This window comes from Dreissena polymorpha, chromosome 3 (genome assembly GCF_020536995.1).
Source record: "Dreissena polymorpha isolate Duluth1 chromosome 3, UMN_Dpol_1.0, whole genome shotgun sequence".
Lineage (NCBI taxonomy): Eukaryota > Metazoa > Mollusca > Bivalvia > Myida > Dreissenidae > Dreissena > Dreissena polymorpha.
In genome coordinates, this window is record NC_068357.1 from 5,677,295 (window position 1) to 5,692,084 (window position 14,790).

Genomic DNA, 14,790 nt, shown 5'->3' on the forward strand with positions numbered 1-14,790 from the left:
ATCTGAAGTCTAAAGCATTAACCATAAGGGGCAGTCTATAAAGTATGTCATGCTCCAGGTGGGGGGAGGGTGAGTAAGAAAGTGTGACAGTTTGTGACATGGGGGAGGGGCGTCAGGCCATGTGTGATGTAAAACATTTATTTCAAAAATATATGTCTAATTTATTTATTATTTCTTAAGTAGAATTTTAAAAATATTTTTCAAAAATTTGTGAAAAATTTGAATAAGTTTTATGTCAAAATAAGACGAATCGCATATCTCCTGAATGTGTTGTTCGATTGTTTAAAAGCCGGATTTCACTTGCTTGATTTTGCGGTGGTAAAATGTTAAACTACATTAACTAGTGGGCTGGGTTTACTTGCCAGTGATTTTCTGATAACATTAATGTGTTTATAATCATAAACACGTGTTTGAGCAGACAGCAATTTGGTATAATGTTGAATCTGTATTTACATGTAAACTTGATTTGAGTCATCTGCTAGCTATTGGCTGAAAGAAGTTCATAACATTTCAAGTGGGCGGTGCTTAGCATTTACAGGGAAATTTGAATTTCAAGCAGACAACAAAAAAACTTTTTTATGTAAGTCAATAACTATATAACTTACAACCACCAAATTACACATACATATTGTATGTGTACTAAAGTATATGTATGTTAAATTTCAATGGTAAATATTAAATACAAACTTAAATATTTTGAAAATAGTCATTTTTGTTTTCTACTGTTTACATACCAGTGTACAACTGAAAAATAGGCATTTTGTGAGTTTGTTGCCCTTTTATACTGCTTCTTTGGTGTAATAGGCAACTTGGCTGGGCCGGCTTATTCAATAGGCCCAACCTCCACACAGATTTCAATGACGAAATAATTTATTGGACTGTTCCATTTAAAATAGTATAATTTCGTTTTTATTAGAGGTTAACACATGGATAGATATTCATACTGCCCATCGTAACAACCCTACAGTCATAAAAGCTTGTAATGTAAAAAGTTCTTTTACCGGTAAGTGAAATTTTAATACTGTTCAATAGTCATTAGTGTATTGTGATTTCGATTAAATTTGAATTTGGTATTCATTTTTAAAAAAAATGATCGAAATAGTGAGTTTGTGACGTACTTTAGGGTGGTCCAAGATTTTGTAACAGTTTGTGACATGGGGGGTAAATGGTAAAAAATGCGTGACATGCTTTATCGACGGCCTTTGGTGTGAAATTCACACATATGTTTAAAGCTTTAGATTTCAGATATGTGTGACACTTTATGAAGAAGGAAAAGTAACCTTTAAAACTAAAAAAACCTTTATTATCAAATGTAACATAAAGTATGACTGTAGATGAGGTTTGATTTCAAAGAGAAAATACTACTCTGGTTATAGTCAGTAACCGACATATAACCTACTAGTATTTTCTCTTTGAAATCAAACCTTCTCTAAAGTTTCAAAGTAAATTCATAATAAAACGTTTATCATCTACAACACAGTTTTCACAGAAATGTATAATAAGGTATAACTCAAGAGGAGGTTTGAATTCAAAAGACAAAACACTATTATTGTTCAGACCTACGACCCTCTGTTCCATCCATTCGCTGTTTCTCTTTCCTTGTCCAATCAAAAGACGTGTTACACCAATCATCAAAAGATGAAGCATTGAGCACAATGGGTAATTGACAGATCGGGGATGTGTGTAATTTAAGGTGATAAGAAAACATAGCCTAGGGGCTTATCTCCACTGGTGAGTAAATTAGCGCTAATCCACTTGTGTATCAGGGGCAATAAAACACATCTGCGCATTTGTATTGCAAGGAAGCGTACAGTGGGCCCATTCATGTGAGAAAAATGTGTAGTTGGCCCATTATTAAAAAATCATAACTCGACAGCCAGCTCGGGGGGGGGGGGCCCAGGCCCCTGGGCCCAGTGCCTGGGTACGGGCCTGCCATGAAATAGACTAGCATCTATCCTACCTTGTTGAATAAACTTGTAAGATAAGTATTTGAATAGTTTAACCTTCCTCTGGGAAAATTGGGCTTCATGTGCATAAAGTGTTTGTTTTTGTTTCTTTCTCTAGTAAAAATGCGATGGGATAAATAAGCATTAGCGTTGAATAGAGAGAAGTGTATATGTTGCTCGGCTCGAACATCGAAAGCGCTCGCCAAGGCTCGCGCTCCCGGCATTATAAGCCTCGTAGCGTAAACTTCTCTCTATTCAACGCTTACCTAGTATTCTCTATGAATCAATCAAATACGTGCATTGCTGATTAACTATTGCTGCACAACAGCCATTTATAATTTTAATGATGTAAGGAACTACAGTAATTACTCTTTTCAAAAATTTAGATACAAAAATATTAAAAAAATAAAGGTGTCTTAAAAATTAGAGACACAATAAAAATAGTGCATTGACGATCGACACGGGTATGCACATACATAGCATTGATCAATTGGTTCAACGAATAATAGCACGTGGTTGTAAAATTGTGAAATACCACGCCGTACAGTATGCATTACTTTTATATATGTTTCGCTTTAAGCTGATGGGTGAAACCATTTTCATTATTGACCCAATAACGCAATTTATGCAATGGTCCATTGCCTCAAGGCATTCTTCTGTCGTGTTTTATTACCTTAATTCGGTTGTTTAATGCATGTAAACTAAACTGTCCGATAATTTAGAAACATTAATTATGGGAGAACACTTGTTTTTCCGAACTTTTTGAGTCACGAACAATAATAAAAACATGGGGAAGACCGAAAATTTAGAGTAATTACTGTCAATTACATGTATACATTGTTTTCATGAAAGCTTCTTGGACGGCTACAACAGATTTGTTTGTTTGTTTGTTTTATTTGTGCATACATGTCAAGCAATTTACAATTCAATGCAATCAAGGCAATAAGTAACGTATAGATTGCATTATTATCATATTCAGAAACATGCATTACATGAATGGTGCCATTTATTACAGATCCAAATAAGATTACGACATGATGTATACACAGGATAACCCGTAAAGCTTAGACATGTAAACATGAAAAAGCTTATTTCCAACGGGGTCCCTGGATTTAGTCGAACAGATCTTATACGTGACTATAAATATATTGTTTTTTCAGTTCTTAATATATAATCGACATGATCCTACACATGATTTCTTCTACGAATTAAGTGAATCTTTCAAAAGTTGACATGATAATACACTGACACGAATAAAAAACATAAAAATAATGAATTACATAAAAATAAAACAAATCTAAAAGTAAAAATACATGGAATTCTCGTCTACCTTCATATCATTTAATAGATGTGTCTTAACAAGTTTCTTAAAAGTAAATTTCGATTCGATGGACTTTATATTATCGGGTATTGCATTCCAATCCGTAATACCATTGTAGTAAAATGAAGAACTAGTAAAGCCATCAACTTGAGGTACATAAAAATTAAATCGGGATCTATTCCCATACTGATGGACATCTGTACATTTGACAAAATTGTCTTTCATATAGCTTGGACATTTATTGTAGAAAATCTTATGGATGTGGTTAAGCCGAAGTTGCTTGCATCTTTGTTCAACGTTCAATAAACCAAGTTCTTCAAAATGCGATACAACAAGTGATGTCCTACAATGGGAATTGTTAATAAAACGAACCATTTTATTTTGGACTATTTGTAACTTGTGCTTAAGCTGTTTCGTGAGTCCACAATACCACGAAGAGGATACATAATCTAAATGACATTGTATTAAAGAATTACATAAGCTTTTTCTAAGACTTTTATTTAAAAAATCACGTTGTCTATATAAAAATTTAAGTCTAGAGTTGATCTTCTTGACGATATTATTTACAATAGAAGTACCGGACAAATCAGCATCTAGAATAGAACCAAGATATTTTACATACGTCTGAGATTTTATAACATGATCATTACATTGTATATGAAAATTGTCCACCTTGGTGAGTTTACGTTTCGAACCAAAAAGAATACATTCTGTTTTGCCTAGATGGAGGGATAGCTTATTGTCAATTAACCATTTACTACAGGACTCGAGTTCTTTGCCTAAAACTTGACTGATGGTATTTGGATCTTTATGTGAATACAAAATAGCACTGTCATCAGCATAGAGTATTAATTTACAGTTGGATGATATACTTGTTTTCATATCATTAACGTAGGTCAAGAACAAAAGAGGACCCAGTATACTCCCTTGGGGAACACCACACACTACTGATTTGAAATCCGATTTAGCGGCATTAACATGTACAGACTGCGTCCTATCAGCTAGGTACGAGCGAAACCACTCCACAGACTCCACTCCCATCGCACGAAGCTTCCGACACAGAATGTCATGATCTACAGTGTCGAATGCCTTCTGTAGATCTAACTGTAGATCTGTATACAACCAGTTGGAATCCTTTTTAGTGAAGAACGGTCTGTTGTATGAGTATCAGAGTGGATTCAGGGGGAATCACTCCACTGACTCCTGTCTTATTCACCTGTCTGATCATATACGTGGACAAACCTCTAATGGCTTGTTTACTGGTATGATTATGTTAGATCTAGATGATCATGTCCGGATGACGACAGCGTCATTTTAAAATTAACCGTGAAATTCTCTTACCAGTGGCTATAGCTTATTTAAAATTAAATAAATTATATGATTTATTGGTAAGATGTATCCGGTACTCAACCCACTGGGAAGGAATATTACCGATTTGTTAATGACGGCAAGGTGCATCGATTTAATTTGATACAATGTTTAACTTGACGCACTTTTATATCTTTTTTAAGCAGTGTTGACTCTGCCAGGTGGAATATCTCGATGTTGCATATGTATGTGTATCTTCATTCATCCTTTTGAGTACATGCTGTATTTCGATTATGAATGCGCAATACTGATATGCTGTATAATTTGCTTACCCAAAGCTTAGAGAACACACAACGACTCAACGTAAATTATTATACTTACACACATATTTTTATGATACGACTTTAACATGTAAGATGTTACTTATAGAATCGAGTTCATATAAACACATATTACCAAACTACCATGCCATAGGTCAGGTTACATACATAGCGTAGAGGAGGTTTAATAATTGACAGTCCACTTATCGCTATAGTATCACATTTAATAAACAATTCCATTATAAAGTGTAAACTAAGAGTATAATGATGTTTCAATGATGTTATGTTCTATCGTTTTGACACTATAATGAGCAGCTGCAACATATGTTTTTTTGCAGGAAAATGGCACGGCGGTTCAAAATCCCAAATAATATGTGGATATGAATGCAAGTGTTTTGGTGATAGTTCAAAGGTTAAGCCATGTAACACTGGGCTTTGTTATCGCGAATTTTAGTTTAATTAACTTGTATCATAGAAGACGAATGTTCATTTCACTATTTCCGAACTGATTGGAAGAAAACATTATTTCCACATCATTTGCTTAAATAGCTCTCACTGTCTTGGGTTGATGGATTTATGGACTTTTGAATCTCTGAAAATCTGGCATTCTGATATAAATGTTTAAATATAGTTTTTAAATGTATTTCATTCTCTGAATTAAAAAAAAAGCCAGTTAAAGATGTTGCGTCACCCGTTTTCAATCCAGTTTGTCTTTTGTAATATCTTTTGTCTCTCGAATGAACTCGAAATTTGAAGAGCGTCTCTTGTGAAAATATTATTTATAAAACTACTCCCGAAATAAAATTCGATCATATACAGTGGCAATAAAATCCAAACCAGTTTCACAAACTGTCATGCCACTCTCTTGCAGACGTGTAAATAAAGAAATAAGCCTATAAGCGAAATAAATAATGTATGTCTAGAATTCCGCATCCGGATCTTGGAAAAGTATTAAGTAAGGAGAGTGCTGTATCGAAAAACTCACCACGTATACATCTTCATCAAGATTAGCCAAACTTGCCATCCCCATAACCGGACAGATTTTAGAGCAGTCAAACAAAGAGCATCAGCGTAAAAATACATTACGTCATGCTATCTCATTATCAAGGGCGCAAGGTAGCATATAATAGCTTTATTCTGGAACGTTTCAAGGCAGAGACATAATATGTATCGTTTTTAACCAGGTTTTCCGAAGGAAAAAAAACTGGTTATTAGATTGGCGAATGTCGGCGGGCGGGCGGGCGGGCTGGCGAGCGGAACAAGCTTGTCCGGGCCATAACTTCGTTAACGTCGTTCATTGTGAGATTGTAAATCATTTGGCATATTTGTTCACCATCATTAGACGGTGTGTCGCGCGAAAGAGTTACGTCGATATCTCCAAGGTCAAGGTCACACTTTGAGTTCAAAGGTCAAAAATGGCAATAAATGAGCTTGTCCGGGCCATAACTATGTCATTCATTGTGAGATTGTAAAAGCATTTGGTACATTTGTTTATCATCATGAGACGGTGTGTCGCACGAAAGAATTACGTCAATATCTCCAAGGTCAAGGTAACCACGACTAAAACTAAATTTATTTTGAAACAAAGGGGGTTAATTGTAAACAATCAATTCAGTTTGATTTGTCTCTCTTTATCAGACTTTTTTTCACATTGAAAACCTGGTTTTGTGACAATTTTGTCCCTTGTTTACAATTGTACTTGTTCAAATTGTCGCGTTAACCCCGATCGCGGGCGCGAAAACGTTTGCGTCACGTGACGTGGGTCAAACAGATCCTTCAAACTCTGGATGAATTTTAATGATAAGTTGCGTGCATACATTCTTTTTAAACATCATTTCTTACATGTTATCCACATGGGCAGACACAGAAAATGAAATTGCTGAATCGCAGGCCTGTTTCGCTCTTAATATTCTACAGTAGATTATATGTTCATGTAACAAAGTATGATTTAAAATTATATTTCAGATCGTTTATAAGATTTATTTTCCAGTTTATTTATTATACACGTGATTTCGATGGAATTGTACACAATATGTAATTTGTATGACGAAGATGTAGCGAATAGTGCCGTTACAGCCGTTGTACCACAGTATTGATTTAGTGGAATATATTCTTGATATTATTTCTAATATATTAGTAATATATGTGTTAGATAATCATTGATTTTCTCCATTTCGGTGTTTGTTGTGTTTTTCAATTTAAGTGTATTGCACTCCGACATTTTATAAATGAAGTATCATACCGTATATGAAATATAGTCGCTTTTTACCGATAAGAACAAAAACACATGTGAAACCATTATAAGATATCTCAAATGTCATCTAACAATAAAAACTCGAGGTAGTTAACGTCATAAAGAAAATAAATGAGGAGTTAAGCGAGGCAAATATGGGATACAACTGCCAACATATGCAAATGTGAGGAACAATGCTTGTTTATTTTTTTCAAAATGTACATAACGCACGAAAAGTGTTTATTTATGAAAATAATGGTTGATCTACAATTTGACTTACAATTTGAGCACTTAATTGTACAAATGGCTTACAATTACTTATCTGTACCCAATCTTCTAATTAAATAAACAATACTTGATCTAACATTTGCATAGATCGGATTGCCGTTCTTGCATTTCTAGATCAGTTTAATAAATGCAACCAAAACAACAACAAGTACTAAATGTGTTAAAAGAACGAACAGCCGACAAATAATGAATTTTATATCTTCGTACACCGCATATATAGGAAAAACGACAAAAACAAATGCTGAATATTTATCCAAGTAAAACAAATGAACGAAGGCTTACTTTTCGATACAATATAAACATGCATACGTATATAATGCTAGAGTAACAGGACTCCTTAAAAAGACATATTGCTGTGTTGGTCAATATAGCTAATTTTACTTGCAGACAACATGTCAAATTATCAAAAATATCTTAACGATAGGAAGGACACGTAGAGTAACATACTTCTAAATGCATAATAGTTCAATAAACGAAGTTACACATTTCAATAACAACTAATCCATATACACATGAATATTTTAAATTTAAATAATTTACATTTGTCGTATGCCCAACAGACAAAAAGATGAATTGTACACGCCAATTTATATTGCATCAAGACATAAGTTCAAGTTCATAAGCTTCCACGATCTCGTTCCGAGAAAATGCTGATCTTGGTTACTTAAGGAATTTCGCGTCTGAAACATAAAAAAGAACCTGTAACTAGTATGTACATTTATATGATTTGCGTATGAATGTAGTAAGTGTTGAACTCTGAAATAGATCTTACGTCTATTTGTTATGATGGGGTTATGTTAAAGATTTCTTGTTAGTTAATGTAGCGATAATGTTGTGGAGTCTGATTGTATGGAACGCCATTACTGACTCCATATGACTGTTGTCGTTGTTTGCAGTACATTAATCATTATTTTCAGTGGAATATACATTATGCTTTGTGCAATTTTCTTTACGTTCGGTACATTCATCATTGTATGCTGTATTTAAAGCATTACGCGAAGTAGTAACAACATTATGTTCTGTCCAAACTTCTCGACGTTCTGTACATTCAACATTAGGTGTAGTAGTTTTTATCATTATGCGCTGTGCAAACGTCTTTACGTTCGGTACATTTGTCATTACGTGCAGCAGTTACATCGTTATGTGCAGTAGTAACAACATTACGTGCTGTGCAAACGTCTTTACGTTCGGTACATTCGTCATGACTCATTATGTGTAGTAGTTTTATCATTATGCGCTGTGCAAACGTCTTTACGTTTGGTACATTCGTCATTACGTGCAGCATTTATATCATTAAGTGCAGTAGTAACAACATAACGTGCTGTGCAAACTTCTTTCCGTTCGGTACATTCGTCACGAATGTACGGAACGTAAAGACGTTTGCAAAGCGCATAATGATAAAAGTACTACACATAATAACGAATGTACCGAACGGAAAGAAGTTTGCACTTAATTACTCAAGAATAGATGGCTTATCGTTATAAATGAGACCGATCAATTAACAACATAATTGACACGTACACTGCCGCGGGCGGGGTGATGACAATCAACAATACAAGTGTCATAACCGAGAAAGCGTGATTACCTTGCTTCGTGGTGCTAGTAGCGGTAGCGGAGGGAGCGCTGCTGGTCAGAACAACGGGGGAACTCAGTGGCGAGGGCGTGGTAACAGAGGTCGTGGAGGAAACGGTCGTGGAGGAAACGGCCGTGGTGGAAACGGTCGTGGAGGAAACGGCCGTGGTGGAAACGGCCGTGGTGGAAACGGTCACTTTCGTAACAAAAACTTTTAGGTTAAAACAGGATTTTGGAACGTTCGCGGGTGGAGTAGTGATCGTAATCATGAAAATAACTTATTTAGATCATCTTGTGTATTAAACGAGAACTTTGACATACTGGATGTGGCAGAGACGTATTTACAGAATGAAGATACCATTACGCTCGATGGGTATACCTGGATCGGCAACAACAGAACATTAGTCCACAGAAACGCCAGGCATGGTTCTGGCGGGGTCGGCTTTTTTTATATAAGAAATGACCTTTACAATATTTTAATGTTTCTGTGCTAGATAAATGTAATGAAGGTATTTTCTGACTTAAACTTGAATATAAATATGAACATTTTTATTTAATTCCTTGTGTTTGCTACTTGCCACCGGAAAATTCTTCACGTTATTTAACGTTAATGTTTTTATTGAATCTCTATTGGCTGATAAATATAAATTTCAGGATAAGGGACTGATTTTTCTGTGCGGTAACTTAAATTGCCGTTGTGGGAATTAAGAGGATTCTATTAATGGTATTGACTGTGTCCCTAGTCGTAATATTGTTGATTTTAAAACAAATCATTATGGAGAGCTTTTGATATAGTATTTAATAAATGTAAACTTGTGCATTTGAATGGTCGTAATTCTAAAACTAACGATTTCACCTCAATCTCAAGTAAGGGGTGTTCGGTGGTAGATTATTGTCTTGTTTAATATGATGACTTGCATTTATTTGACAGCTGTTCTGTTTGTAAGGCTATTGACCTAGTTGATAAATGTACTAATATTGACGTTACACCATCTGCAAGTATACCTGATCACTCTTTGTTGTCATGGGACATAATGACAAACTTTTCAGAACAAAATGCATATTGTGATTGTTCTTTTAATGGTCAGGACAGGTATTTTGAGAAGTTTGACCTCTCTCAAATACCTCAGGACTTTTTATCTGATCCAGAATGTCTTGGTCAGGTGAATGTATTAATTGATAAGTAAGAACATAGCTTGGAATTACAAGATGATGTTGATAGATTTTATGATGAATGGATTATAATAATAATAATAATAATAATAATAATACTAATAATAATAATAATAATAACTTTATTTCATGAAGAATTCACATTAAGAAATAATTTCTTTTTTTTAAATGTGGTCTTCAGTAACAAAACACAAGTATACATATTGAAACATGCATACGAACATACAAGAGAAAAAAGAAAATTAACTATACAGTTAAATGTTTAATCCCACTTTTACAGCGAATTCGGTTGATTAAAGCCCCGTTGATTAAATATCATCTTTAATCAACGGCAGGAAATGCCGTCAATATTTCGACGAAATGACGTCATAAATCCAGCGAAATTATCCAGTCAAACTAATTCTGTTTAAATAAAAAGGTTTACAAAATTAAATGTGGGATAAATAGAATAATAGATTAGTGTTGATTATAGATCAGGTTCATCATGCTGGGCACGAAAACGAAAAGGCACTTGTGTAGTAAAAGATAATATGTATAATAAGGCGCCTTATAAGTCTATACCAGGTAAACAGTGGTGGAATGGCATCCTCTCTGTTTGGTGGTCAGAGGTTTGTAAAGCTGAACGCCTTTGCTTGAAATTACCAAATAACGGTGATAAAAAGGTACTGAAATCAAACTATATTGGTGTGCGTAAGAAGTTTGACAGAGAAGTTCAGCGTTGCAAACGCCTACAGTGGTACTCATTACAGAATGAATTGCTTAATGATTGTAATGTTAACCAGTCACAGTTCTGGAAATCTATTGGTAGAATAGGGGTGGTCATTGTAAGAAAAATGGTATCCCTATAGCAGTTATTTTAGATGATGGTTCTGTATCGAAAGATGTTAACAAAGTTTTGTAAAAATGGAATAGGGATTTGTGTGCATTATACGGCAGAAATGATGAAGAACACATAAATATTATAGCTGATGAGTCAGACACAGTAAATGAGCCCCCGTTTAATGATGGTATCAGTATTCTTTAAGTAATGACGCTTATTAAAGATGTTGGGTCATTGAAGAATAATACTTCTGTCCTATGTTTACATTCACTTTTTAATATATGTTTTAATAGGGGCGTGATTCCTTCAATTTTGGGGTAAATGTAAAATATATCCCATACAAAAATCAGCAATGAATGATCCAAGAGACCCGCTTTCGTATAGGGGGATTCCCCTTGCATGCTCAATTTATAAGCTATATTGTAACATTTTGAACGATATATTGGTTAAATGGTCTGATGATAATACTATATTAGTTAATGAGCAGAATGGTTTTAGGAAAAACCGCAGCACAATAGACCAAATATCTGCTTTGACCAGTTTGATCGACACTTGGAAAAAAATCGGGATTGTCGACTTACAAATAAAGCTATTTTATTAACAGGGCTAAATTATGGAGACGTCTTACAGAAATTGGAATACATGGAAAAATGTTCTCCAGTATAAAATCTTTATATAGTTCAGTTTCTTCCTGTGTCCGGTTGAATGGGTTAAAGACAGACTGGTTTGATGGTGTTCGTTGTCGCCTTTATTGTTCATTTTATATATTAATGATCTAGCTACTTACTTAAAAGCTACTGCTATAGGTGTAAAGGTCGATGAAGACATTATTTGTTTTCTGTTATATGCAGACGACATTGTTTTGCATGCAGATAGTCAACAAAGTCTACAATTATTGTTAAACCATTTAGATAGCTGGTGTTCGTCAAATGATATGGTTATTAACGATAAGAAAAGAAATGTTGTTCACTTCAGACCTAATAGTATCCAACAATGTGTTGATACAGAGTGATACATGTGTTCGAAAAATACCATAAAAGCGGAAAGTGTCGTCCCTGATTAGCCTGTGTGACACTTTACGCACATGCATTATGCCCAGTTTTCTCAGAACGCGACTAATATAATACTTACCCGCGTTTGGGCACCACTTGCACATGTTGGGACAGTCATATGGTACGTTGGAGTACACCTCACATAGTCCTGTATAACGAGTCTTACAGTGTGTAGGATCTACGGCGACCTCGCAGTTCACTGCAAGATAGTCAGTACAATATATATAATGTTTAACATTCTGGACCCGTATTCACCGTCCCATTCTTAGACTTAAGAATAAATAATAGTCTAAGACTAAACCAATGACTCAGAAATGGCATGTACAAAGGCTTAAAATGGTGCCTACACATCAACATATTGTTCTTAGCGATAATTAGATTTTTAAATGTGTTAACTTCAACGCGATTCTTGACTTTCAAATAGTTTTAGTATTTCTTTTTTTTTTTAATATTCTTTATTTTTAGACTTCAGTCTAAGAATCATTTAGTGAATACGGTCTCTTGTTCTTGTATATGAGCCTTGTTCTGAGAAAACTGGGCATAATGCATGTGCGTAAAGTGTCGTCTCAGATTAGCCTGCGCAGTCCGGACATGCTAATCAGGGACGACACTTTCCACTTTTATGACATAATTTCAACAAAGGGTCCCGCACTATTTGGACAATGGGTGTAACGACTAGCGAGATTGCAATATAAAGATTCATATTTATCATAAATTTTGGTATCAATTACGTGTTTGAAACACACATTTAACAATAAATATAACTCTGGTGGATATCAACAAATATCTGCCAAAAGTTAGTACAAGTAATATTCCCCCCCCCCCTTCCTCGTCTGTGTTATCGAAACTCACGTGCACAATTCGGTTGCACGTTGAATGGCCGCTTGCAGGTACATGTGCACGCCTTCAAGTCCAGGGTCCCTCCGTTTAGACACACCAACCCGCCACAATCTTGACGGAAATAACATTTGAAGTACATGTATATGTTTTTATTACATTCCTCTCCATAATTTCAACAAAATACACGCCTGATCCATACGTGAAATAATTGTCATAAAATAAATGAGCATCTCGCTGCTTTCCTGAGCACGTATTACCAAACGAACCCAACGCCTTTTTCGGTTTTTATTAAATAAATAAAGAATTAAAACTCTTGCTCTATTGTCTGAATTATTATATGCAACACAACATACACGCAGACAAGTTTTTAAAACACCACAATAGCGTGAAAGTGAATGCAATAAAAGGAATTTAATGCTAGTCAATTGTTCCAATAGTTCCAACTGTGTGTAAAAGTCTCGAAACTTGATGTTTCAGATCAAAAGACAAGCCACTCGAGTGATATATATTCTTGTAATAATTATCCAGATTAATAAACATTTCCTGCTATGTGTACACTACATATCGAGTGCATACATTGCGAAATAATCATTTGAGTACCATGCACACAATAAACACAGTAGTCTTCGTTACTTTTATAAACTTCATTATTTTAACATGCCTTTTGTACAGTAAAGATCTGTACAGAATGAGTAAATGTTTAAAACGTTCTACTGGATTCGTAAAGTCGGGGTTTATTGCATGTGCCTTAAGTGTCGTCCCATATTAGCCTATGCAATACCTACAGGCTAATCAGGAACGACACTTTCCGCCTAAATTTAATGCTCGATAAGATGATACCTCTTTGAACAAAAACTACAATAACACAGGAAAGTGTAGACCCCAATTTTCCTGTGCGGAGCGCTGCCAATATACGGTTTAGAAGTGAATTTTAACTGATCAGACTAATGAATATCGTAAGAAAGAAGAGAATTTCGTCAATTATTTATGCATTAATTAGCACTATTTTAAATAAAATTCTTCATTAAGGCAGTTTGATGACTAACACTACGCTTATCTCGACAGATTAAATAGTAAACATGCCCTTGTGTGTAAACACAAAATAATGCCGGAAATTCCAAATACTGTACACTTTAAAGTGTTAAACAGTGTACATGTATAACTGTTATTTTATGAGTTTGCGAATATCAAATCTTCGACCCGTTATTCTTCTTCTTATCCGGTTGATTAAAGAAATGGGTGTTAAATGCAAATGCGTAAAGTGTCGTCCCAGATTTGGCTGTGAAATCCGCATAGGTGAATCAGGGACGACACTTTCAGCCTATGCTGGGTTTTTGTCCAGAAGAGTCCGCATTGGGACGACACGCTACGTCCATGCATGAAACACACTTTTCACAAATCGAAAAGGAAATTGGATAAGCCCGTACATTCTATTTCTATCAGCTTCACTGAGAATAGACAACACATTATAGGATTGTGATTATATTGATTATAAGAAATACATATCCGGTGTAATGTCCTTTTTGCATGACCATGAACTTACATGCCAAATAATGAACAAGATGAAATGACCAAATCTGAAATTGCGTTGAATTTGGGAGCAACTTCAGTTACATTGTTTTAGATAATAATAAACACATTTTTACCACACAGTCCATTAGTACAGCGATTAGGACACTGAGCACACGTTGTCCCGTTTGCATACGGCAGTTCATTGCGAAAATTACCCCTGTAAGATAAAAGAAGCGTACAAGGAAATTGGTCTTGATGCATGTGCGTAAAGTGTCGCCCCGGATTAGCGCGTGTAGTCCGCACATTAATATCATGGACGACAATTTTCGTTTTTTCAAGGGAGTTGTTTCTAAACGAACATCCAGTGAAACGGAAAGTGTCATCCCTGATTAGCCTGTGGGGATT

The 14,790-nt window shown here is 35.1% G+C and overlaps 2 protein-coding genes across 3 annotated transcripts in view; both read right to left on the minus strand.

Moving 5' to 3' along the window:
* LOC127872830 (uncharacterized) overlaps positions 1-14,790 on the minus strand; it is a 118,604-nt gene that overhangs the window by 26,255 nt on the left and 77,559 nt on the right. The gene's annotated exons all lie outside the window — the stretch shown is intronic.
* On the minus strand, positions 7,678-13,220 carry LOC127872837 (uncharacterized protein DDB_G0290587-like). Its single transcript, XM_052416261.1, has 4 exons — positions 12,886-13,220; positions 12,113-12,232; positions 9,002-9,184; positions 7,678-8,096 (listed from the first exon to the last, which is right to left on the minus strand). The coding sequence occupies exons 1-4, from the start codon at positions 13,010-13,012 to the stop codon at positions 8,077-8,079; spliced, it is 450 nt and encodes a 149-aa protein (XP_052272221.1). The 5' UTR covers positions 13,013-13,220; the 3' UTR covers positions 7,678-8,076.

What these genes read in the sequence shown, in the direction of transcription:
- LOC127872837 (XM_052416261.1), bottom strand. Translation starts at nt 13,012, where the DNA reads ATGTACTTCAAATGTTATTTCCGTCAAGATTGTGGCGGGTTGGTGTGT. An exon ending in CAAGTGGTGCCCAAACGCGG is followed by an intron (nt 9,185 to 12,112) that starts GTAAGTATTATA and finishes TTGTTACGAAAG; the next exon opens with TGACCGTTTCCACCACGGCC. An exon ending in TACTAGCACCACGAAGCAAG is followed by an intron (nt 8,097 to 9,001) that starts GTAATCACGCTT and finishes TTTATGTTTCAG; the next exon opens with ACGCGAAATTCCTTAAGTAA.